The sequence below is a fragment of the Doryrhamphus excisus genome, chromosome 16 (assembly GCF_030265055.1).
Source record: "Doryrhamphus excisus isolate RoL2022-K1 chromosome 16, RoL_Dexc_1.0, whole genome shotgun sequence".
Lineage (NCBI taxonomy): Eukaryota > Metazoa > Chordata > Actinopteri > Syngnathiformes > Syngnathidae > Doryrhamphus > Doryrhamphus excisus.
The window spans coordinates 17,807,835-17,833,613 of record NC_080481.1 but is presented as its reverse complement, the minus strand read 5'-3'; the positions used below and the strand labels follow the sequence as shown (position 1 = coordinate 17,833,613).

The 25,779-nt window shown below is 45.0% G+C and overlaps 1 protein-coding gene across 1 annotated transcript; it reads right to left on the bottom strand.

Moving 5' to 3' along the window:
• Nucleotides 1-12,260: 12,260 nt before the first annotated feature.
• Nucleotides 12,261-23,033, bottom strand: LOC131104495 (neuropeptides B/W receptor type 2-like). Its single transcript, XM_058051738.1, has 3 exons — nt 22,980-23,033; nt 17,350-17,630; nt 12,261-14,173 (listed from the first exon to the last, which is right to left on the bottom strand). The coding sequence occupies exon 3, from the start codon at nt 14,157-14,159 to the stop codon at nt 13,143-13,145; it is 1,017 nt and encodes a 338-aa protein (XP_057907721.1). The 5' UTR covers nt 14,160-14,173; nt 17,350-17,630; nt 22,980-23,033; the 3' UTR covers nt 12,261-13,142.
• Nucleotides 23,034-25,779: the final 2,746 nt, after the last annotated feature.

Genomic DNA, 25,779 nt, shown 5'->3' with positions numbered 1-25,779 from the left:
TAACATTTTAAAATTGTTTAAATTTTAACATTTTAAAATTGTTTAAATTTTAACATTTTACATTTTTTTTTTATTTTAACATTTAAAAATTTTTTGAGGTAGGATTTAATAAGCTTTGCTTCTTCCTACTCCTTTTGGACATGTGGAACTGGGAACTGATTATGGGATGCACTCAATTGGAATCTGATGCATGTTCAAATGAAATAAAATTCTCCAAATTCTTACAGAATGATATAAAATGTAAATCAAATTTGTCTCCACAACAGTACAATTTTACCCCAAAAAATCTTTATTTTTGAAACCCCTAAGTGCGAGTGCTTACGTGTTGACAATGGCAGGGCGGTTAAGCAGGAAGTCCATGGAGGTTCACAGGAAGGTGGTGAAGTGTGTAGGGGGGAAAGGCCACCATTGCTGGGCTGCTGGGCTTACATTACATTACATTACATTACATTACATTACATTACATTACATTAAATTACATGAAGCACACCCAACAAAGCTATGTGGAAGGTCTGAACATTTCTTAGGGAAGAGACTTCACGTAGTCCGGAAACCCCGCCACGCCGCCGCCACATCTGCTCCTGCTGGACGGAAGCAAGCAAAGCCCCCCACGTCTTCCTGCGTGGTAAGTCGGCGCTGCTTCGGCGTACGGTGAGCGATGGTGGAAAGCGCTAAAGTCAGCATGTGTTTCATGGCAGGTGAATAGCAAGTGAATTGGTTTAGCTGGCAGCTGCTGGCGCATATCCTCCAATAAAGATAATCCAATCACGTTCTTCCCGACATCGAGCATAAACGTCTCCAAGACGGATGGGAGACAGTCTGCCGCTCTCACTAATTAGTCTGCAATTTGGGCTCCGTCATTCTTAATGAGTGAAAGCAAGTAGGAATACACATTAACAACACATTGTTGCTAGGCCTGTGGCTGTAGGCAACCTGCAGACGGAGCTTTTTACTGTTTTGTTTTATTTCAGAATGTTTCAAAGAAGACCGGTACACATGAGTGTTGTTTGAGGAAATAATACATCATTCTTCCCCAAACTAAAATGTTTTTGTGTGGTTAGTCCAGGGGTCAGCAACCCACGGCTCCAGAAATGAGGATGATGAACTACTGGTTGGCATCCCTTACACATTCTTCTATTGTTTACCAAGATGATACCATGGTGAGAGTCATCATGGTTGGGGTTGGCATCCCTTACACATTCTTCTATTCTCTTGTTTACCAAGATGATACCATGATGAGGGTCATCATAGTTGGGGTTGGCATCCCTTACACATTATTATATTGTTTACCAAGATGATACCATGATGAGGGTCATCATGGTTGGGGTTGGCATCCCTTACACATTATTCTATTGTTTACCAAGATGATAGCATGATGAGGGTCATCATAGTTGGGGTTGGCATCCCTTACACATTCTTCTATTCTCTTGTTTACCAAGATGATACCATGATGAGGGTCATCATAGTTGGGGTTGGCATCCCTTACACGTTCTTCTATTGTTTAGCAAGATGATACCATGATGAGGGTCATCATAGTTGGGGTTGGCATCCCTTACACGTTCTTCTATTGTCCTGTTTACCAAGATGATACCATGATGAGTGTCATCATGGTTGGGGTTGGCATCCCTTACACATTCTTCTATTGTCTTGTTTACCAAGATGATACCATGATGAGGGTCATCATGGTTGGGGTTGGCATCCCTTACACATTATTCTATTGTTTACCAAGATGATACCATGATGAGGGTCATCATGGTTGGGGTTGGCATCCCTTACACATTCTTCTATTGTTTACCAAGATGATACCATGATGAGGGTCATCATGGTTGGGGTTGGCATCCCTTACACATTCTTCTATTCTCTTGTTTACCAAGATGATACCATGATGAGGGTCATCATGGTTGGGGTTGGCATCCCTTACACATTCTTCTGTTGTTTACCAAGATGATACCATGATGAGGGTCATCGTGGTTGGGGTTGGCATCCCTTACAAATTCTTCTATTGTTTACCAAGATGATACCATGATGAGGGTTGGCATCCCTTACACATTCTTCTATTGTTTACCAAGATGATACCATGATGAGGTCATCATGGTTGGGGTTGGCATCCCTTACAGATTCTTCTATTCTATTGTTTACCAAGATGATACCATGATGAGGGTCATCGTGGTTGGGGTTGGCATCCCTTACACATTCTTCTATTGTTTACCAAGATGATACCATGATGAGGGTCATCATGGTTGGGGTTGGCATCCCTTACACATTCTTCTATTCTCTTGTTTACCAAGATGATACCATGATAAGGGTCATCATGGTTGGGGTTGGCATCCCTTACACGTTCTTCTATTCTCTTGTTTACCAAGATGATACCATGATGAGGGTCATCATGGTTGGGGTTGGCATCCCTTACACATTCTTCTATTCTCTTGTTTACCAAGATGATACCATGATGAGGGTCATCATGGTTGGGGTTGGCATCCCTTACACGTTCTTCTATTCTCTTGTTTACCAAGATGATACCATGATGAGGGTCATCATGGTTGGGGTTGGCATCCCTTACACGTTCTTCTATTCTCTTGTTTACCAAGATGATACCATGATGAGGGTCATCATGGTTGGGGTTGGCATCCCTTACACATTCTTCTATTGTTTACCAAGATGATACCATGATGAGGGTCATCATGGTCGGGGTTGGCATCCCTTACACATTCTTCTATTACCAAGATGATACCATGATGAGGGTCATCATGGTTGGGGTTGGCATCCCTTACACATTCTTCTATTCTCTTGTTTACCAAGATGATACCATGATGAGGGTCATCTTAGTTGGGATTGGCATCCCTTACATGTTCTTCTATTCTATTGTTTACCAAGATGATACCATGATGACGGTCATTATGGCTGGGGTTGGCATCCCTTACACATTCTTCTATTGTTTACCAAGATGATACCATGATGAGGGTCATCATGGTTGGGGTTGGCATCCCTTACACATTCTTCTATTGTTTACCAAGATGATACCATGATGAGGGTTGGCATCCCTTACACATTATTCTATTGTTTACCAAGATGATACCATGATGAGGGTCGGCATCCCTTACACATTCTTCTATTGTTTACCAAGATGATACCATGATGAGGGTCGGCATCCCTTACACATTATTCTATTGTTTACCAAGATGATACCATGATGAGGGTCGGCATCCCTTACACATGCACACCCACTGCACTTCTATTTCCTCTAGTCTCTTCCTAGAGTTACAAGACGTTGTTTTAAATCTATGTTTTTTGGCTCCAGGCTATTGTTCTTTAGTGGGCAAGGGGGTAAAATGACTCTTTTCATAGTAAAGGATGCCGACCCCTGTGTTGGGGGGTACTTGAATGACAAGGTAACTATGGCAGCAAGCAGAGATTGGAATATGTCCCACATTGTTGCCCCCCTTTGAAGGCTGAGCAGAAATATTGAAGAGCACAACAAATATGAAGGTGTGCTTTGATTCTGGGGAGCATCGTGACGCGGGCAGACTTTCATTTCAAGAAGGCGTAGAAGCTTCGCCAGGGGACAGCTTATTTGCTTCCTGGTGGCGGATCCAAAGGGGAGGAAAAACACACACAAACACGCGACCACGAATGCAACATGGGTCTGTTTGTGGTGGAAAAACATGAAAAGACGGGATGAGGAATGATGACTGCATGAGAGCCATTTTGGTCCAAACACTCCACTGACCCTTGGACTTCAGTATTATCAGTATGCATATTAAAAGGTACACAAAATATAATAACGTGGTACATTATGATGTCATTATGGTAAAGTTAAGGTGCATTATGTTGTAAATATGGTACATTATGACATAAATATGGTACATTATGACATAAATATGGTACATTATGATGTAAATATGGTACATTATGACATAAATATGGTACATTATGATGTAAATATGGTACATTATGACATAAATATGGTACATTATGACATAAATATGGTACATTATGATGTAAATATGGTACATTATGACATAAATATGGTACATTATGACGTAAATATGGTACATTATGACGTAAATATGGTACATTATGACGTAAATATGGTACATTATGATGTAAATATGGTACATTATGACATAAATATGGTACATTATGATGTAAATATTGTACATTATGATGTAAATATGGTACATTATGACATAAATATGGTACATTATGACGTAAATATGGTACATTATGACAAATATGGTACATTATGATGTAAATATGGTACATTATAGGTGCATTATGATGTCAGTAGGATACATTATGTTTCATGTGGTACATTAGTGGATGTCAATATGGTACATTAAGGGTACACGATGGTAGACTTACATATGGTACATTATCAGATGTCATAGTACATTCAGGGTACATTATGATGTAAATATTTACAGCACATTTGCATTATGATATCAGTAAGGTACATTATTATGTACATATGGTACATTATCATATGTCATAATACATTAAGGGTACATTATGATGTAAATATTTACAGCACATTCGCATTATGATATCAGTAGGGTACATTATGATGTACATATGGTACATTATCATATGTCATAGTACATTAAGGGTACATTATGATGTAAATATGGTACATTATGACATAAATATGGTACATTATGACTTAAATATGGTACATTATAGGTGCATTATGATGTCAGTAGGGTACATTATGATGTAAATATGGTACATTATGACATAAATATGGTACATTATGACTTAAATATGGTACATTATAGGTGCATTATGATGTCAGTAGGGTACATTATGTTTCATGTGGTTCACATTATATACATTAGTGGATGTCAGTATGGTACATTAATGGTACACTATGGTAGACTTACATATGGTACATTATGATGTCATTATAGTACATTATGATGTAAATATGGTACATTGTAGGTGCATTATGTCAGTAGGGTACGTTATGTTTTATGTACATATGGTACATTAGTGGATGTCAGTATGGTACATTAAGGGTACACGATGGTAGACTTACATATGGTACATTAGCAGATGTCATAGTACATTAAGGGTACATTATGATGTACATATGGTACATTATCAAATGTCATGATAGTACATTAAGGGTACATTATGTTGTAAATATGGTAGAGTACATTTGCATTATGATGTCAGTAGGGTACATTATGATGTACATATGGTACATTATCAGATGTCATGATAGTACATACAGATGGTACGTTCTGATGTAGCTATGGTACATCATGCTGTACATATGGTACATTATGGTGTAAATATGGTACTTTGAAAGTACACTGAAATGTAAAGATGGTACGTTCTGATGTAAATCTGGCACATCATGCTGTACATATGGTACATTCTGATATCAGCACGGTGCATTATGATGTAAATATAGTACATGAAAGGTACATTGAAGTGTAAAGATGGTACATTAGGGGTACTGTACGTTCTGATGTAAATACTTCCCGAATAGAAGTACGTACATCAATAAGAGTGGCGTCTCTTGGACGCCGGCGGTAGATTGGCTGAGCGGTGACCCATTTTTGAATATTTGCTGTTTACATTTTCCATGTGACCTCTTGTTGCTGCAAAGCGGCAGGAAGCTTTAACGAAAGCTGCCTACTAATTAGCCTCATGACTGAAAGTCACTCATGCTGCGAGGCGGCCGCGGACGAGACAGTAGGACGCCATTTTGGCTGCGGATGATCAACAAAGCGCGGGTCAAAGTCATTTAGCTGATAAGCTTTTCATCTCTCAGACTCGCGATAAAGCAGGTGGAAGGCTGCTAGTACTAGTACTTCTCTCAGACATATTTCACCAAAAATACTTCATTAAGGACATACAGTACATATCTATCAGTACACATCAGGTACATAGCACATTGAATATGACGTAAATGCAGTATGATTGGCATCAGTATTGCAGTATAACACCCTGATCAGAACCTCCCTAGCGACAGGTACATTAAATATGAAGTAAATGCAGTAGAATCCATTTATATCAAACACAGCAGTTTTAGAGCAGGTAGAACGTGTATACAGTACTAGTGTGCCTTTGAAGGTTGCATGAAAATAAACAAATAAACATAAATAAACGAATAAATAAACACAATAAACAAATCAAGATGGATGCCAAAAGCTGATACTTGTTGTTAGCTAGCTAGCGTTAGCCAACGATCTACACACAGCCCACATGTATTAGCGCCACAGTTTAACTTCATCAGTATACCATTTTTTAAATAATAATAATAATAACTATGAGTGTATTACTTACCTTGGATGTTGAAGGCATGCCACTTCCTGGATTCCTGTTTTGGAATCAAAAACATTTGTCTCCAACGTCCGTTGGCCTTTTAGCCTTTTCAACAGCAAAAATGGCAGCAAAGCAAACGCTGTGTAAAATGCTCCATTGATTTGAATGGAGCGCCTGGAGCCATGGAGAGTCTAATATGTGCTACAATGCGAATGGTCTATTAGTACAGCTGGGTGGTGATTACACTGAACAATAGCGCCTCTCAGTGGTCAAAATGTAGTTCTGCATGATGGTTGTAGTTTGTGTACTGTATTGATTTAGTGCACAACCCCCAAACATGGAGTAACACTGCCCTCTAGGGGCTATATGTGATAACACATCATGTTTTGGCCACTTGGAGCGCTCGTTGACAATGGTTGCTCTACTACAAATCCCAAAGAAATTCATCCTGGAAAAAATTCTGGTATTACTATCATTAAATATGATTGTGTAATACAATTTAATTTTAATTTTGGAAAAAAATAATTTTGCTCTATAATCACTAGGCCCACACGCGTCCCTGGTGAGGTTTTCTGGGCATACTTAACCGTGAGAAGGCCCCAAAGCGGATCTTGGACATGCTGGAGGGATTATGTCTCACAGCTGGCCTGGGAACACCTTGGTGTCCTCCTGGTGGACCTGGAGGAGCTGACCAGGATCCAGGAAGTCCGGGCTGAGACTGATGTCCCCATGACCCGGACCCCGAGAAATAATTTTTTTTCAGCAAAGAAATATTACCATTTTTCTATGATCATAAAGTAAGATTATTATTATTAATTATTAGGTGAATTACACAATTTATTTGTTTTATGATTTTATGGTAAATAATTGAATAATCGTTTTGTCAGGATAGGCAGATAGATAGGTAGGTAGGGAGGTAGGTAGGAAGGTAGGAAGGAAGGAAGGTAGGTAGGTAGGTAGGTAGGTAGGTAGGTAGGTAGGTAGGTAGGTAGGTAGGTAGGTAGGTAGGTAGGTAGGTAGGTAGGTAGGTAGGTAGGTAGGTAGGTAGGTAGGTAGGTAGGTAGGTAGAAAGGTAGGTAGGAAGGTAGGTAGGTAGGAAGGTAGGAAGGAAGGTAGGTAGGTAGGTAGGAAAGTAGGTAGGAAAGTAGGTAGGTAGGTAGGTAGGTAGGTAGGAAGGTAGGTAGGTAAGTAGGAAGGTAGGAAGGAAGGAAGGAAGGTAGGTAGGTAGGTAGGTAGGTAGGTAGGCAGGCAGGTAGGTAGGTAGGTAGGTAGGTAGGTAGGTAGGTAGGTAGGAAGGAAGGAAGGAAGGTAGGTAGGTAGGAAGGTAGGTAAGTAGGAAGGTAGGAAGGAAGGAAGGAAGGTAGGTAGGAAGGTAGGAAGGAAGGTAGGTAGGTAGGTAAGTAGGAAGGAAGGAAGGTAGATAGGTAGGTAGATAGGTAGGTAGGTAGGTAGGTAGGTAGGAAGGTAGGAAGGAAGGTAGGTAGGTAGGTAGGTAGGCAGGCAGGCAGGTAGGTAGGTAGGTAGGTAGGTAGGTAGGTAGGAGATTAAGAGATTAAGATTAAGATTAAGATATGCCTTTATTCGTCCCTCAGTGGGGAAATTTGTATTGCACAGCAGCAAGAGTACAGAGTCAGTTAAGCAGTACAAAATACACAATATAGAAAAATAAACAATATAAACGACCCAAGTATTAACAAAAATCAACAGTTTTTCCCAGAGTTATATACAATACAGTATGTAGATAATATGAGACGAGATGAGATATATGACCAGTCTATACACTGAGATCTTGCTAGTGAGTTAATATGAGGCATTATGGAAACACTTCACATAGAACTTAGTATATTGCATTTAGAGCCCTTAATATTGCACATGGAGGTTGATCAGATATTGCACAGTGAATGGGGTCTGGAGTAACTATACTGAATGTAAAAAGCAAAGTATTACACAGATGTACATAGCAGTGTAGAAGTCTATTGGGAGCAGTGCTGGTTGTACAACCTGACAGCTGCAGGAAGAAAAGACCTGCGATATCGCTCCTTCACACACTTGGGGTGAAGCAGTCTATCGCTGAAGGAGCTCTCAAGTGCTGTCAATGTGTCCTGCAGGGGGTGGGAGTCGTTCTCCAACATGGATGATAGCTTAGCCAACATCCTCCTCTCTCCCACCACCTCCACTGGGTCAAGAGGGCAACCCAGTGCAGAGCTGGCCTTCCTGATGATCTTATCCAGTCTCTTCCTATCCGCAGCCGAAATGCTGCTGCCCCAGCAGACCACTCCCTGGAAAATGGCTGAAGCCACAACAGAGTCATAGAACGTCTTGAGGAGTGCCCCTTGCACTCCAAAAGACCTCAGTCTCCTGAGCAGATAGAGTCTGCTCATGCCCTTCCTGTAAAGTGCTTCCGTGTGATGAGTCCAGTCCAGTCTATTGTTGAGATGAACACCCAGGTACTTGTAAGATGTCACCATCTCAATGTCCATTCCCTGAATGTTCACTGGTGTTGGAGGAGAGTGGATGCGCCTGCGGAAATCCACCACCAGCTCTCTGGTTTTCCCCGTGTTGATCTGGAGGCAGTTCCGCTGGCACCAGTCCACAAAGTCCTGTGTCAGTCCTCTGTACTCCAAGTCGTCCCCATCTGTGATGAGGCCAACAATTGCAGAGTCGTCAGAGAACTTCTGCAGGTGGCAGGTTGGTGTGTTGTAGGAGAAGTCTGCTGTGTAGAGGGTGAAAAGGAACGGAGCCAGGACCGTTCCCTGCGGAGCCCCCGTACTGCAGACAACTGTGTCGGACACACAGTCCCGTGTCCTCACATACTGTGGACGGTTGGTGAGGTAATCCAGTATCCACGATGTGAGGTGCAGGTCCACCCCTGTGTTCTCCAGCTTGTCCCTCAGAAGTGCTGGCTGAATGGTGTTGAACGCACTGGAAAAATCAAAGAACATGATTCTCACCGTGCTCCCAGGTTTCTCCAGGTGAGAGAGCGCTCTGTGCTGGAGGAAGATGACAGCGTCGTCCACCCCAGTGCCAGGTTGGTAGGCGAACTGAAGCGGGTCCATCGAAGGACCCACCAGGGGGCGGAGATGGTCAAGGATCAGCCGCTCCAGGGTCTTCATCAGGTGTGATGTAAGTGCCACCGGCCTGTAGCTGCTGAGGTCCTTGGGGTGCGGCGTCTTGGGGACAGGAACCACGCAGGATGTCTTCCACAGCTGTGGCACCCTCCCCAGCTTCAGGCTCAGGTTGAAGATGTGCTCAACAATCCCGCACAGCTCGTCCGCGCAGGACTTCAGGAGCCTGGAGCTGATGCCGTCTGGTCCCGCCGCCTTCCTCGCCTTGGTTTTCCGGAGCTGGTTTCTCACCTGGGATGTTGTGAGGGTCAGGTTGGAGCAGGGGGGCTGTGTGCGGGGGGAGGTTAGTGAGGAGGTTGAGCTGATTAGGTGAGAAGTGGTGGGGGATGGCTGTGTGCAGGAGGGGGAGGTGGGGGTAGGGCTGTCCACTCGAGGTGTCGATGGGGGGAGTTTCGGCAGAAGTTTCGGCAGGAGGTGCTGGGCCGGGGGATGGGCAGATGGTTGATCAAACCTGTTGAAAAATAGATTCAGATCGTTAGCCTTTACCTGGTCCCCAGCAGCCTGGGAGTCGGGCCCCTTGTGGCCAGAGATGGTTTTCAGGCCTCTCCAGACTCCTCTGACGTTGTTCTGCTGCAGCTGTTCCTCCATCTTTTTCCTGTAGCAGTCCTTCCCCTCCCTGATTTTCCTCCTCAGCTCCTTCTGCACAGCCTGCAGCTCTTCCCTATTTCCTGACTTAAAGACCCTCTTCTTCTCCTTTAGGAGAGCCTTTATGTCCGGATTAATCCACGGTTTGTTGTTGGAGAAACACCGTACAGTCCTGGTGGGTACAGTGTTTTCCAGGACTGTACGGTGTTTCTCCAACAACAAGGAAGGAAGGAAGGAAGGAAGGTAGGTAGGAAGGTAGGTAAGTAGGAAGGTAGGAAGGAAGGAAGGAAGGTAGGTAGGTAGGACGGTAGGAAGGAAGGTAGGTAGGTAGGTAGGTAGGTAGGTAGGAAGGTAGGTAGGTAGGTAGGTAGGTAGGTAGGTAGGTAGGTAGGAAGGTAGGTAGGTAGGTAGGTAGGTAGGTAGGTAGGGAGGGAGGGAGGGAGGGAGGGAGGTAGGTAGGAAGGTAGGTAGGTAGGTAGGAAGGTAGGAAGGAAGGTAGGTAGGTAGGAAGGTAGGCAGGTAGGTAGGTAGGTAGGTAGGCAGGTAGGTAGGTACGAAGGTAGGAAGGTAAGTAGGAAGGTAGGAAGGAAGGAAGGAAGGAAGGTAGGTAGGTAGGTAGGTAGGTAGGGAGGGAGGGAGGAAGGAAGGAAGGAAGGGAGGGAGGGAGGGAGGGAGGGAGGGAGGGAGGGAGGTAGGTAGGTAGGTAGGTAGGTAGGTAGGGAGGGAGGGAGGGGGGTAGGTAGGGAGGTAGGTAGGGAGGGAGGGAGGGAGGGAGGGAAGGAAGGGGGTAGGTAGGTAGGTAGGGAGGGAGGGAGGGAGGGAGGGAAGGAAGGGGGTAGGTAGGTAGGTAGGGAGGGAGGGAGGGAGGGAGGGAAGGAAGGGGGTAGGTAGGTAGGTAGGGAGGGAGGGAGGGAGGGAGGGAGGGAAGGAAGGGGGTAGGTAGGTAGGTAGGTAGGGAGGGAGGTAGGTAGGTAGGTAGGTAGGTAGGTAGGGAGGGAGGTAGGTAGGTAGGTAGGTAGGTAGGGAGGTAGGTAGGTAGGTAGGTAGGTAGGTAGGTAGGTAGGGAGGTAGGTAGGTAGGTAGGTAGGTAGATAGGTTGGTAGGTTGGTAGGTAGGTAGGTAGGTAGGTAGGTAGGTAGGGAGGGAGGGAGGGAGGGAGGGAGGTAGGTAGGTAGATAGAATGCAGAGTCGAGTCAATCCATCTCACAAATGTTTATTAACAAAATGTGTCTCACTAATTAAAATGACTTAAACATAAAAAGACAAAATAAAACAAAAACCCACCAGGACCGATATATGGATATAGCAGGAGAAACCAACAATAACAAGAAGTGCTGGTGAAAACCAAGCAGGGAAAATAATACCAAAATAACAAAAGGCTGTTAACCAAGGCCTGAAAACCAAGCAGGGAAAATAATACGGAAATAACAAAAGGCTGTTAACCAAGGCCTGAAAACCAAGCAGGTGCAACTCAAGAGAAATACAAAGAAAACCAAAACACTGCTGGTGATAGCTAGCGAAGCGGGGAACAACTACAAAACAAACCAAACACTCCATGCAAGGCTGCAGCAGAAAGGTAACAAGGGGCTGGGAGGAGCAGGTGAAAAGCAGGCAACAATCTGGCAACAGATTCTGTATCTTGATTTGACCTTCATCCATTCATTTATTTGTTGTTTTTTTATGTTTTTTCATTCATTGACCCAAAATAGACGTCCTGTACAAGTTGAAAGTCAAAAACGTTTTCTTGTCTTTCGGTGCATTGTCGCTATATGCTAAGGAGCGGAAGCTACAACCCGCGGCGTGGAGATGAAATCTGCCACCTTTTACCGGCAGGTCACCGATCCATCCTGCCGACGGTGGTAGGCATGACCCCGGCGTGACCCACAGCCTCATCCATTATGGAAGTGAAAAAGACACCAAATGATTTCCACATGAAGGGAGCAGTTGTGTATAATTACACCAAGCTAATCAGTGAGGCTAATAAAAGGATGCATTTACAGAAATCACATTATGACACATTCAGGACTCTTTCAATAGACGTAGAGCCCTTCATCGACTCCATCGGCAGAAAGAAAGATTTAGTAGCACACAAAAAAATGTCAGTAGAGCAGAAAAATAATATTTTTTGGTGTTTTTTTTATTCATTCATTCATTTTCTACCCACCGGGGGGGGGGGGGGGGGGTGCTGGAGCCTATCCCACTTGTCCCACCTGTCTTGGGGTGAGAGGCTGAGAACTGTAGAGAACTGTTTACACCCTGGACTGGTGGCCAGCCAATCACAGGGCACATATAGACAAACAACCATTCACACTCACATTCATACCTATGGACAATTTGGAGTGGCTAATTAACCTAGCATGTTTTTGGAATGTGGGAGGAAACCGGAGTACCCGGAGAAAACCCACGGGGAGAACATGCAAACTCCCCACAGAGATGACCGAGGGTGGAATTGAACCCTGGTCTCCTAGCTGTGAGGCCTGCGTGCTAACCACTCGACCACCGTGCAGTCCTGTTTTTTTTTTTTTTTTTTTTTAGCCCACATTTAATGATTACTGTGAAGCTGAAATTGCTTAGTTTAAGTTAAAAATATGAATATTTTAAACAAATAATTTGTAGTAATATGTAGTAATATGGCGTAGTATTTTGTTTCATGTTATGTCATTCATAAAATGTTTACCCCTTCAAGGATTTTGCATGGCTTCCTTGTTTTTTAACTGTAATGGAGGTCTGTGGTTATCGGGGGTGGGGGTGGGGGTGGGGGTCAGGGTCAAGGTCGGGGGGGAGGCAACAAAGGCTCACACTTAAAACTTAAGGCAATGTATACGTAACATAACATACAGTACTTTACATGTACAGTAGTAGTACAAGTAGTATAAGTAGCCCTCCTTTCCCATGCCTGTGTACATCAGGTATATGTACACATCAGTACACAGCATCAGTACTTATGTTGGGTTTTATAGAAATATGATATTCCAGTATGTTCTGTCCATTTGGGAATGATCTCATTAGACAATAGGTCGGATTGGGAAGGACAAACGTTCCGTCAGCTAGCACCAACTAGCATTGTGGAAAATGTTGTCCATGATTTGTTGACATCAGGACGTGGACACCATCCTTTGTTCCTGCAACAACGACCACAAATCTCGGAGTACTATCCGTTCAGGCCGGTCGACATTCCAACATCTTCTTGAAGGCCTTCCTGAAGCTGTCGTCCAGGAAGGCGTAGAGGAAAGGGTTGAGGCAGGAGTTAGCGTAGCTGAGGCTGGTGATGAAGTAGGAGATCCCGATGAGCAGCGGCGTGGTTCTGAGGTCGGTGGTCAGCGCCACGATGGTGCTGAGGTGGAAGGGCGTCCAGCAGAACAAGCAGACGGCCAAGACGATGAAGACCATGACGGTGACCTTCTTCTTGGCTTTGTCCAGCGCTTTGGCGTTGCTGTTGAGGCGCATGTTCCTCAGCTTGTAGAGCATGACGGTGTACAGGATGCAGATGGTGGAGACGGGGATGACGAAGCCCAGGATGAGGGTGTAGATGCGGCTGGCTTTGAACCACGAGCTCTCCGGGGCGGGGAAGCTGAGCACGCAGCTCTTCCTGCCGTCGCTGGGACGGACGTCCACGCCGGCAAACACGCTGAACGGCATCACAATGAGGATGACCAGCAGCCACACGCACAGGGAGATGATCTTGGCCGCCCGGTAGGTGCGGTACGGCATGCGTTTGGAGCTGACGGTGGCCAGGACCACCAGGTAGCGGTCCACGCTCATCACGGTCAGGAAGTAAATGCTGGAGAAGATGTTGTAGTGGTCGATGCTCAGGATGACCTTGCACAGGACTTCGCCAAAGGGCCAGTGGTGCAGCAGGTGCTCGCCAATGTTGATGGGCAGCACCAGCGTGAACAAGTCGTCGGCGATGGCCAGGTTGAGGATGAACATGTTGGTGACCGTCTTCATCTTGGGCGCTTTGAGGATGACGTAGATGACCGCCGTGTTGCCCGTCAGGCCCACGGCGCAGATGACCGAGTAGATGACGGGCAGGATGACGTACAGGTCGGTGTAGAAGTTGAACTCGGCGGGAGGGGTGCAGTTCAGGTCGGTGCGGTTGCCGGAGGAGAGGTAGTAGTCCACCGACTCTTCGCACAGCACCGGGGAGAGCATGCCGGGATCAGACACGTTCTCCATCTTTGTTTGAGTCCCTGAGAAATCGTGCAGAAGGATTAGTTAGCATGACTTCAGATGGATTTGGACAAATTGATGCGCAATAAACTTGCTGGATCTTCAAGACGTGCCTTCAGTGGTGACTCAGACTCTGAATCTACCTCTAACTCCAACCCAAACTCGAACTCGAACTCTAACCCAAACTCAAACTCAAAGTCTAACTCGAACTCAGACTCTGGCTCTGACCCTGACTCCAACTCTACCCCTAAACCTGACCCAACTTCTAACTCTAACTCTAACCCAAATCCAAACCTGAACCTTAACCCTGACCCAACCTCAAACTCTAACTCTAAGTCTAATTCTAACTCTAACTCTAACTCTAACGCTAACTCTAACTCTAACTCTAACCCTAACTCAAAGTCTTACTCTAACTAACCCTAAGTCTAACTCTAACTAACTCTAAGTCTAACTCTAACCCTAACTCTAACTAACCCTAAGTCTAACTCTAACTAACCCTACGTCTAACTCTAAGTCTAACTCTAACTAACTCTAAGTCTAACTCTAACTAACCCTAAGTCTAACTCTAACTCTAACTCTAACCATAAGTCTAAGTCTAACTCTAACTCTAACCCTAACTCTAAGTCTAACTCTAACCCTAACTCTAACTAACCGTAAGTCAAACTCTAACTCTAACCCTAACTCTAAGTCTAACTCTAACTCTAACGAACCCTAAGTCTAACTCTAACCCTAACTCTAAGTCTAACTCTAAGTCTAACTCTAACCTTAACTCTAAGTCTAACTCTAACCCTAACTCTAAGTCTAACTCTAACTCCAACTAACCCCAAGTCTAACTCTAAGTCTAACTCTAACTCCAACTAACCCTAAGTCTAACTCTAACTAACTCTAACTAACCCTAAGTCTAACTCTAACTCTAACTAACTCTAAGTCTAAGTCTAACTAACCCTAAGTCTAACTCTAACTCTAATCCTAACTCTAACTAACTCTAAGTCTAACTCTAAGTCTAACTCTAAGTCTAACTCTAACCTTAACTCTAAGTCTAACTCTAACCCTAACTCTAAGTCTAACTCTAACTCCAACTAACCCTAAGTCTAACTCTAAGTCTAACTCTAACTCCAACTAACCCTAAGTCTAACTCTAACTAACTCTAACTAACCCTAAGTCTAACTCTAACTCTAACTAACTCTAAGTCTAAGTCTAACTAACCCTAAGTCTAACTCTAACTCTAATCCTAACTCTAACTAACCCTAAGTCTAAATCTAACTCTAACCCTAACTCTAAGTCTAACTCAAACTAACCCTAAGTCTAAAACTAACTCTAACCCTAACTCTAACTCTAACTCAAACTAACCCTAAGTCTAACTCTAATTCTAACGCTAACTCTAACTAACCCTAACCCTAAGAGACAAAGAGTGCTGATTATTTAACTTAGCTAAGCCATTTATTCGAAGTGTAAATGCAAGTTTATTTAAACCCTAGTCGTCTAAGGGGTGCAAGACCACACCTGGTCTACTCCGCATCCCGTCTGAATCCCGGTTTAAAGGCTTAGGGATGAGACTTCCAAGTCTTTCTACTTTAGAGCTGCTGCTCCATCTTTTATGGTTATCTGCTCCTGGTAAAAGGTTCCCTCGTGTAGCGTGATGCAAATGTGTGTTAAATACACGTCTACGTGTGGAACTTAAGTTAGAACTAACTCATGGTTACTTTCAACTCAAGAGCGGGAGCAATGAGGAAAATAGACTCCAGTTTCCGTTGCTGCTATCCCGTCTTTCCCTCAGGATACTTCCAATGAGGAAGCCTTGCTGCTATGCTTGTCCTTATGTAACCACGTTATTAGTACATGGAGGATAGGGATGGGTGGCTATGTCTTTTATGGGATACATAGACTTAGCATGATTGTGCGTATGGTGGTTCTCTCCGGGTACTCCGGTTTCTTCCCACATTCCAAAAATTGGCCACTCCAAATTGTCCATAGGTATGAATGTGAGTGTGAATGGTTGTTTGTCTATATGTGCCCTGGGATTGGCTGGTCATGCAGGGAAGGGACCGTCTGAATTGGGTGGAGTACTCCCGACAGAATTCCTCCAGGAACACGGTCCAATGCCTTGTCCAAGTCCAAGTCCAGTTTACACTTGTCGTGATCGGCCAAATCAGTGCACCCTGACTGGGAGCAGGTGGTCCCAGTAAGGTCCCGACCAAATTAAGATCCGAGGTGTTGCAATGGGGACACTCCTCCAAGCTCCGCTGCCATACGGGGGCCAGACGCAAGTGGTTCGTCTTGGCCCAGAGGTTCTGGTGGTCCACCAGGGTCTCAGCAAGCCCTCCCACGGGGCCTCCTGGGGGACGATGTGGGACCAATTCCCTCTCGCCCATGGGCCCACATCACTCTGCTTTTCACCACTGGACTCCCGTCATCCAGGGACAACATTATCGACCGTTTTTCCAAGATGGCTGACTTCGTGGTCCTACCCAAGGTCCCGCCCGTCATCCTTGGAAACGCCACGATTACTTGTGAGACACGTCTGTTTGTACTTTACCCTACGGGGGACAAACACCCTCGCCCTCGACATTTTGGGTTCCCGTCCGTCCACCCGTTCCTGACAACACTCATCTTAGCAAATATAGTAAACATAAGAAAATAAAATAAGACACTTAGGAGGTCCGGAGTTGTGTTCGGGAATATTGCGTCTCTTGGGAGATAATTCAAGCCTGAAGTCGAGTCTGGTGCTTGTTTGTCTCACCCAACATTACTGTACCACTAATACAACATTAAACGCAATGTCTTTGAATGCATCTTCTCTAGGCCTAACATAAGTCTAATACAGCATTTGGAAAAATGAGTATTTTTGTGAGTAATAATTGTGTAAAGTGGGGAAAATACTTTTTTTGCTGCACAAATGTACTTTGATTTGAAGCAAAGAACATATTTTAATCAAAAATCATTGAAGCAGTGATATTTTTGGAGTGGATTTTCAGCATTTTTGAAGATTTTGCAAGATGCAAGACACGCATGGAAGTCAAATGGAGAGGACTTCAAAATAAAAGCCAACATGGATCCTATCGTTTTGGAGCTTCTTATGTACTCTTCATATTAATAAACAAACACTTTGGACTCATTAAGAGATCGTAGCATAAAGACACATGACACATAAAGGATCGGCTGGAATATTAATATTAATATAAATATTATTATTTACCTTCAGCGAGGAAAATGCATCTCGGTTCAGGTGACGAACCGCAGCTTCAAAGCAAATGTCACCTGTCTTGCTTTTGAAAAAATGGAAAGCAGATGTGTCTTCTTCTCCTCCTCTTCCTGCTTTAGTCCGCTCCGCTGCAGCATCTGTTGAAGGTCTGTCCATCTCTCTCTCTCTCTCTCTCTCTCTCTCTCTCGCTCCCTCTCTCTCGTCCCCTCAGCATCAAAAAAAGACCTCAGTCACATGGTCCAACCAACACTTGCGGCACGGCTGCATGTATTCTTCTGTCATAAAAATGACAAATATGAATTCAAACATGTTCACGTTCCAATTCTCAATCAAAAATTGAGAAAACATAAATCAATGAACCGCGGCTCCCCCTGTACTAGCAGCACTCATGCATCCCCAGACCGCGGCACGCTACCACCAAAGGAACAGAACTTCAGAATGTCACAATACATGTTGGAATCCATGTTTCTCTTCAATGAACCGCAGCTCTACCGGTGTCAGCGGCACTCGTGCATCTCCAGACTATGACGCCGCCACCGCCAATGGACGTGATTTTCAGTATATCACAGTACATGTTGGCGTTTATGCTTCCCACCAATGAACCACAACTCCTCCGTACCGACAGTAGTCATGCAGCTCCAGAGCGTGAATTTACAATTACATTTTTCCTCAATAAACCACAGATCCACCAGTGCATTCAGCACTCATGCATCCCTTGACCATGATGCTACCCCACCAATAGATTAGATTTATATAAACACAGTACATGTTGGGCTTTATGCTTCTCACCAATGAACCACAGCTCCCCCTGTACTAACAGCACTCATGCATCCCCAGACCGCGGTGCGCTACCACCACCAAAGGAACAGAACTTCAGAATGTCACAATACATGTTGGAATCCATGTTTCTCTTCAATGAACCGCAGCTCTACCGGTGTCAGCAGCACTCGTGCATCTCCAGACTATGACGCCGCCACCGCCAATGGATGTGATTTTCAGTATATCACAGTACATGTTTGCCTTTATGCTTCCCACCAATGAACCACAACTCCTCCGTACCGACAGTAGTCATGCAGCTCCCAACCATGAATTTACAATTACATTTTACCTCAATAAACCACAGATCCACAAGTGCATTCAGCACTCGTGCATCCCTTGATCATGATGCTACCCCCACCAATAGATGATATTTATATAATCACAGTACATGTTGGGCTTTATTGTTCTCACCAATGAACCACAGCTCCCCCTGTACTAGCAGCACTCATGCATCCCCAGACCGCGGCGCTACCACCACCAAAGGAACAGAACTTCAGAATGTCACAATACATGTTGGAATCCATGTTTCTCTTCAATGAACCGCAGCTCTACCAGTGTCAGCGGCACTCGTGCCTCTCCAGACTATGACGCCACCACCACCAATGGACGTGATTTTCAGTATATCACAGTACATGTTGGCCTTTATGCTTCCCACCAATGAACCACAACTCCTCCGTACCGACAGTAGTCATGCAGCTCCAGAGCGTGAATTTACAATTACATTTTTCCTCAATAAACCACAGATCCACCAGTGCATTCAGCACTCGTGCATCCCTTGATCATGATGCTACCCCACCAATAGATTAGATTTATATAAACACACTAAATGTTGGGCTTTATGCTTCTCACCAATGAACCACAGCTCCCCCTGTACTAACAGCACTCATGCATCCCCAGACTGCGGCACGCTACCACCACCAAAGGAACAGAACTTCAGAATGTCACAATACATGTTGGAATCCATGTTTCTCTTCAATGAACCACAGCTCTACCGGTGTCAGCGGCACTCGTGCATCTCCAGACTACAACGCCACCACCGCCAATGGACGTGATTTTCAGTATATCACAGTACATGTTGGCGTTTATGCTTCCCACCAATGAACCACAACTCCTCCGTACCGGCAGTAGTCATGCAGCTCCCAACCATGAATTTACAATTACATTTTACCTCAATAAACCACAGATCCACAAGTGCATGCAGCACTCGTGCATCCCTGGACCATGATGCTACCCCCACCAATAGATGATATTTATATAATCACAGTACATGTTGGGCTTTATTGTTCTCACCAATGAACCACAGCTCCCCCTGTACTAACAGCACTCATGCATCCCCAGACCGCGGCACGCTACCACCACCAAAGGAACTGAACTTCAGAATGTCACAATACATGTTGGAATCCATGTTTCTCTTCAATGAACCGCAGCTCTACCGGTGTCAGCGGCACTCGTGCCTCTCCAGACTACGACGCCACCACCGCCAATGGACGTGATTTTCAGTATATCACAGTACATGTTGGCCTTTATGCTTCCCGCCAATGAACCACAACTCCTCCATACCGGCGGTAGTCATGCAGCTCCCAACCATGAATTTACAATTACATTTTACCTCAATAAACCACAGATCCACCAGTGCATTCAGCACTCGTGCATCCCTTGATCATGATGCTACCCCCACCAATAGATGAGATTTATATAATCACTGTACATGTTGGGCTTTATGCTTCTCACCAATGAACCACAGCTCCCCCTGTACTAGTAGCACTCATGCATCCCCAGACCGCGGCGCTACCACCAGCAAAGGAACAGAACTTCAGAATGTCACAATACATGTTGGAATCCATGTTTCTCTTCAATGAACCGCAGCTCTACCGGTGTCAGCGGCACTCGTGCATCTCCAGACTACGACGCCACCACCGCCAATGGACGTGATTTTCAGTATATCACAGTACATGTTGGCGTTTATGCTTCCCGCCAATGAACCACAACTCCTCCGTACCGGCAGTAGTCATGCAGCTCCCAACCATGAATTTACAATTACATTTTACCTCAATAAACCACAGATCCACAAGTGCATGCAGCACTCGTGCATCCCTGGACCATGATGCTACCCCCACCAATAGATGATATTTATATAATCACAGTACATGTTGGGCTTTATTGTTCTCACCAATGAACCACAGCTCCCCCTGTACTAGCAGCACTCATGCATCACCAGACCGCGGCGCTACCACCACCAAAGGAACAGAACTTCAGAATGTCACAATACATGTTGGAATCCATGTTTCTCTTCAATGAACCGCAGCTCTACCAGTGTCAGCAGCACTCGTGCATCTCCAGACTATGACGCCGCCACCGCCAATGGACGTGATTTTCAGTATATCACAGTACATGTTGGCGTTTATGCTTCCCACCAATGAACCACAACTCCTCCGTACCGACAGTAGTCATGCAGCTCCAGAGCGTGAATTTACAATTACATTTTTCCTCAATAAACCACAGATCCACCAGTGCATTCAGCACTCATGCATCCCTTGACCATGATGCTACCCCACCAATAGATTAGATTTATATAAACACAGTACATGTTGGGCTTTATGCTTCTCACCAATGAACCACAGCTCCCCCTGTACTAACAGCACTCATGCATCCCCAGACCGCGGTGCGCTACCACCAGCAAAGGAACAGAACTTCAGAATGTCACAATACATGTTGGAATCCATGTTTCTCTTCAATGAACCGCAGCTCTACCAGTGTCAGCAGCACTCGCGCATCTCCAGACTATGACGCCGCCACCGCCAATGGACGTGATTTTTAGTATATCACAGTACATGCTGGCCTTTATGCTTCCCACCAATGAACCACAACTCCTCCGTACCGGCAATAGTCATGCAGCTCCCAACCATGAATTTACAATTACATTTTACCTCAATAAACCACAGATCCACAAGTGCATTCAGCACTCATGCATCCCTAGACCATGATGCTACCCCCACCAATAGATGAGATTTATATAATCACTGTACATGTTGGGCTTTATGCTTCTCACCAATAAACCACAGCTCCCCCTGTACTAGCAGCACTCATGCATCCCCAGACCGCGGCGCTACCACCAGCAAAGGAACAGAACTTCAGAATGTCACAATACATGTTGGAATCCATGTTTCTCTTCAATGAACCGCAGCTCTACCGGTGTCAGCAGCACTCGTGCATCTCCAGACTATGACGCCACCACCACCAATGGATGTGATTTTCAGTATATCACAGTACATGTTGGCGTTCATGCTTCTCACCAATGAACCACAACTCCTCCGTACCGGCAGTAGTCATGCAGCTCCAGAGCGTGAATTTACAATTACATTTTTCCTCAATAAACCACAGATCCACCAGTGCATTCAGCACTCATGCATCCCTTGACCATGATGCTACCCCCACCAATAGATTAGATTTATATAAACACAGTACATGTTGGGCTTTATGCTTCTCACCAATGAACCACAGCTCCCCTTGTACTAGCAGCACTCATGCATCCCCAGACCGCGGCGCGCTACCACCACCAAAGGAACAGAACTTCAGAATGTCACAATACATGTTGGAATCCATGTTTCTCTTCAATGAACCGCAGCTCTACCAGTGTCAGCGGCACTCGTGCATCTCCAGACTACAACGCCACCACCGCCAATGGACGTGATTTTCAGTATATCACAGTACATGTTGGCGTTTATGCTTCTCACCAATGAACCACAACTCCTCCGTACCGGCAGTAGTCATGCAGCTACCAACCATGAATTTACAATTACATTTTACCTCAATAAACCACAGATCCACAAGTGCATGCAGCAGCACTCGTGCATCCCTAGACCATGATGCTACCCCCACCAATGGATGAGATCTTCAATATATCACAGTACATGTCGGGTTTTATGCTTCTCACTAATGAACCACAGCTCCCCCTGCACTAGCAGCACTCATGCATCCCCAGACTGCGGTGCTACCACCACCGAAGTAACATAACTTCAGAATGTCACAATACATGTTGGAATCCATGTTTCTCTTCAATGAACCGCAGCTCTACCGGTGTCAGCAGCACTCGTGCATCTCCAGACTATGACGCCACCACCGCCAATGGATGTGATTTTCAGTATATCACAGTACATGTTGGCGTTTATGCTTCTCGCCAATGAACCACAACTCCTCCGTACCGGCAGTAGTCATGCAGCTCCCAACCATGAATTTACAATTACATTTTACCTCAATAAACCACAGATCCACAAGTGCATTCAGCACTCATGCATCCCTTGACCATGATGCTACCCCCACCAATAGATTATATTTATATAATCACAGTACATGTTGGGCTTTATTGTTCTCACCAATGAACCACAGCTCCCCCTGTACTAACAGCACTCATGCATCCCCAGACCGCGGCACGCTACCACCACCAAAGGAACAGAACTTCAGAATGTCACAATACATGTTGGAATCCATGTTTCTCTTCAATGAACCGCAGCTCTACCGGTGTCAGCGGCACTCGTGCATCTCCAGACTATGACAATTTTGTGCAATTTTTTTTATACAGATTCAACTTAGCAGATACATTTGGAATCCAATTCAAATGATTCTTTTGTTCACAAAAGCATGAAAAAACCCTGAAACCTCGGAAGACAAAGCTTCTTTTCTTTGTAAATGTTTCTTTGTAAAACTTTTCAAATCCAACGAATCCCTTCCAGACAACGAAAATATGAACACTATTTTCAATAAAACCAGAGCAACAGTGACTTGGCTGGAGGAAGCAGGATTCAAACCTGTGACCCTGTGGTTAGTGGATAACTGCACGCCACCCAAATGCTAACATTTACGCTTGGAATCGGACTCTGTTTGAGCTGTCGTCCTCTCCCTCCAGAATCGTTGGTTCCTGGAACTCAGAGAAACGTCTCCATCAAAAGGGACATCCCACCAGGAGGTGAGATGGCATCGGGACTTGCTGGGCTTGGACTTGGTTTTTGTTAGACGTCCCCCACCATCACGATGTCAATTTATGCATATTGAGTCAAAATTTCTGTTTTAATTTCCTTTTTTAACCTGAGAGCTGAGGCCCAAGAGCGAACACACCCCCGAAGCAATTTGACTTTGGTTTGATCCACTTCGTGTGGGCGGTGCTGGAGTCCCTGTTCCCGCCTGAAGGAGGCATCCATCCTACGTGTGGTGCCTTTTCCAGTACGTTAAAAGCCTCAAATACGTTCCAAGAAAGAAAGAAATACATATTTGAAATAAAGTGTGCTGCCAAGACGTCTGCCACCTGTGATTAGCTTCTATAATTACAAACAGAAAAGTCGTCTCCAGCTGCCGGCAATAAAAGCCAGAACGGCAGCTGGGGTTGCTAGAGGCACTGTTGTCATGGCGACGTGTCCTAAGACGTCCGGAGAGCCGAGACACCTGAGACATTCCTCATTTTCTCTTCCATTGCCTCCTTTGAATATTTAAAATCCTTGTGGACACCGAATAAATGTCAGAAGATTGGCAGCCTCATTTAGGGTTGGCTAATGCTAACGCTAATGCTAGTGCTAAGGCTAATGGTAATGCTAGCGCTAACCCAAGACCCAGGGCACGCTGGAACGACCATGTCTCAAGTGTCAGAATGATTGGCTCATTTAGGGTTAGCGAACGCTAATGCTAACGCTAATGCTAACGCTAATGCTAACGCTAACCCAAGACCAAGGGCACATTGGAACGACCATGTCTCAAGTGTCAGAATGATTGGCTCGTTTAGGGTTAGCTAATGCTAATGCTAATGTTAATGCTAACGCTAGCACTAACGCTAACCCAAGACCAAGGGCACATTGGAACGACCATGTCTCAAGTGTCAGAATGATTGGCTCATTTAGGGTTAGCTAATGCTAATGCTAATGTTAATGCTAACGCTAGCACTAACGCTAACCCAAGACCAAGGGCACATTGGAACGACCATGTCTCAAGTGTCAGAATGATTGGCTCATTTAGGGTTAGCTAATGCTAATGCTAATGCTAGCATTAACGCCAACACCAACCCAAGACCAACGGCACTTTGGAGCGACCATGTCTCAAGTGTCAGAATGATTGGCTCATTTAGGGTTTGCTAATGCTAATGCTAATGTTAATGCTAACGCTAGCACTAACGCTAACCCAAGACCAAGGGCACATTGGAACGACCATGTCTGAAGTGTCACAATAATTGGCTCATTTAGGGTTAGCTAACGCTAATGCTAATGCTAATGCCAACACTAGCACTAACGCTAACACTAACCCAAGACCAAGGGCACATTGGAACGACCATGTCTCAAGTGTCAGAATGATTGGCTCATTTAGGGTTAGCTAACGCTAATACTAATGCTAATGCTAACACTAGCACTAACGTTAACGCTAACCCAAGACCAAGGGCACGTTGGAACGACCATGTCTCAAGTGTCAGAATGATTGGCTCATTTAGGGTACGCTAACGCTAATGCTAACGCTAACCCAAGACCAAGGGCACGTTGGAACAACCATGTCTCAAGTGTCAGAATGATTGGCTCATTTAGGGTTAGCTAACACGAGCGCTAATGCTAAGGCTAGCACTAATGCTAATGCTAGCACTAACGCTAGCGCTAAAGCTAACCCAAGACCAAGGGCACGTTGGAACGACCATGTCTCAAGTGTCAGAATGATTGACTCATTTAGGGTTAGCTAACGCTAGTGCTAACGCTAACCCAAGACCAAGGGCACGTTGGAACGACCATGTCTCAAGTGTCAGAATGATTGGCTCATTTAGGGTTAGCTAACATGAGCGCTAATGCTAACGCTAGTGCTAATGCTAGCACTAACACTAACGCTAGCGCTAAAGCTAACCCAAGACCAAGGGCACATTGGAACGACCATGTCTCAAGTGTCAGAATGATTGGCTCATTTAGGGTTAGCTAACGCTAACGCTAATGCTAACGCTAACCCAAGACCAAGGGCACGTTGGAACGACCATGTCTCAAGTGTCAGAATGATTGGCTCATTTAGGGTTAGCTAACACGAGCGCGAACGCTAGCGCTAATGCTAAGGCTAGCGCTAACACTAATGCTAGCGCTAAAGCTAACCCAAGACCAAGGGCACGTTGGAACGACCATGTCTCAAGTGTCAGAATGATTGGCTCATTTAGGGTTAGCTAACGCTAGCGCTAACGCTAGTGCTAAGGCTAAAGCTAACATTTACCCAAGACCCATGTCACGTTGGAAGGACCATGTCTCTCAACTGGCCTGGATAACGCCTCGGAATCCGCCGGGAGGAGCTGGATGATTAGCCTGGAGATGGAACTCTGAGGCCATTGACCCCCCCCCCCCCCCCCCCCCCCCCCCCAACCTGACCAAGATGGATGGATGGATAAACGTCTACATTAAAAAACTCATTATGGTTCACACAGTATGAGTCATTGTGAAGGCTGCGGGCAGATTACATTGACCGGCCAACACGTAGTAGATGAATGTGATGACCGTGATCAGACAAACAAATCATGGAGTAACATCAATATGTGTTGGAACGTACCAAACCTGATGAAAATCCATCATCTCCCTCATCAGAACCTCCATAGCGCCCCGTACCCGT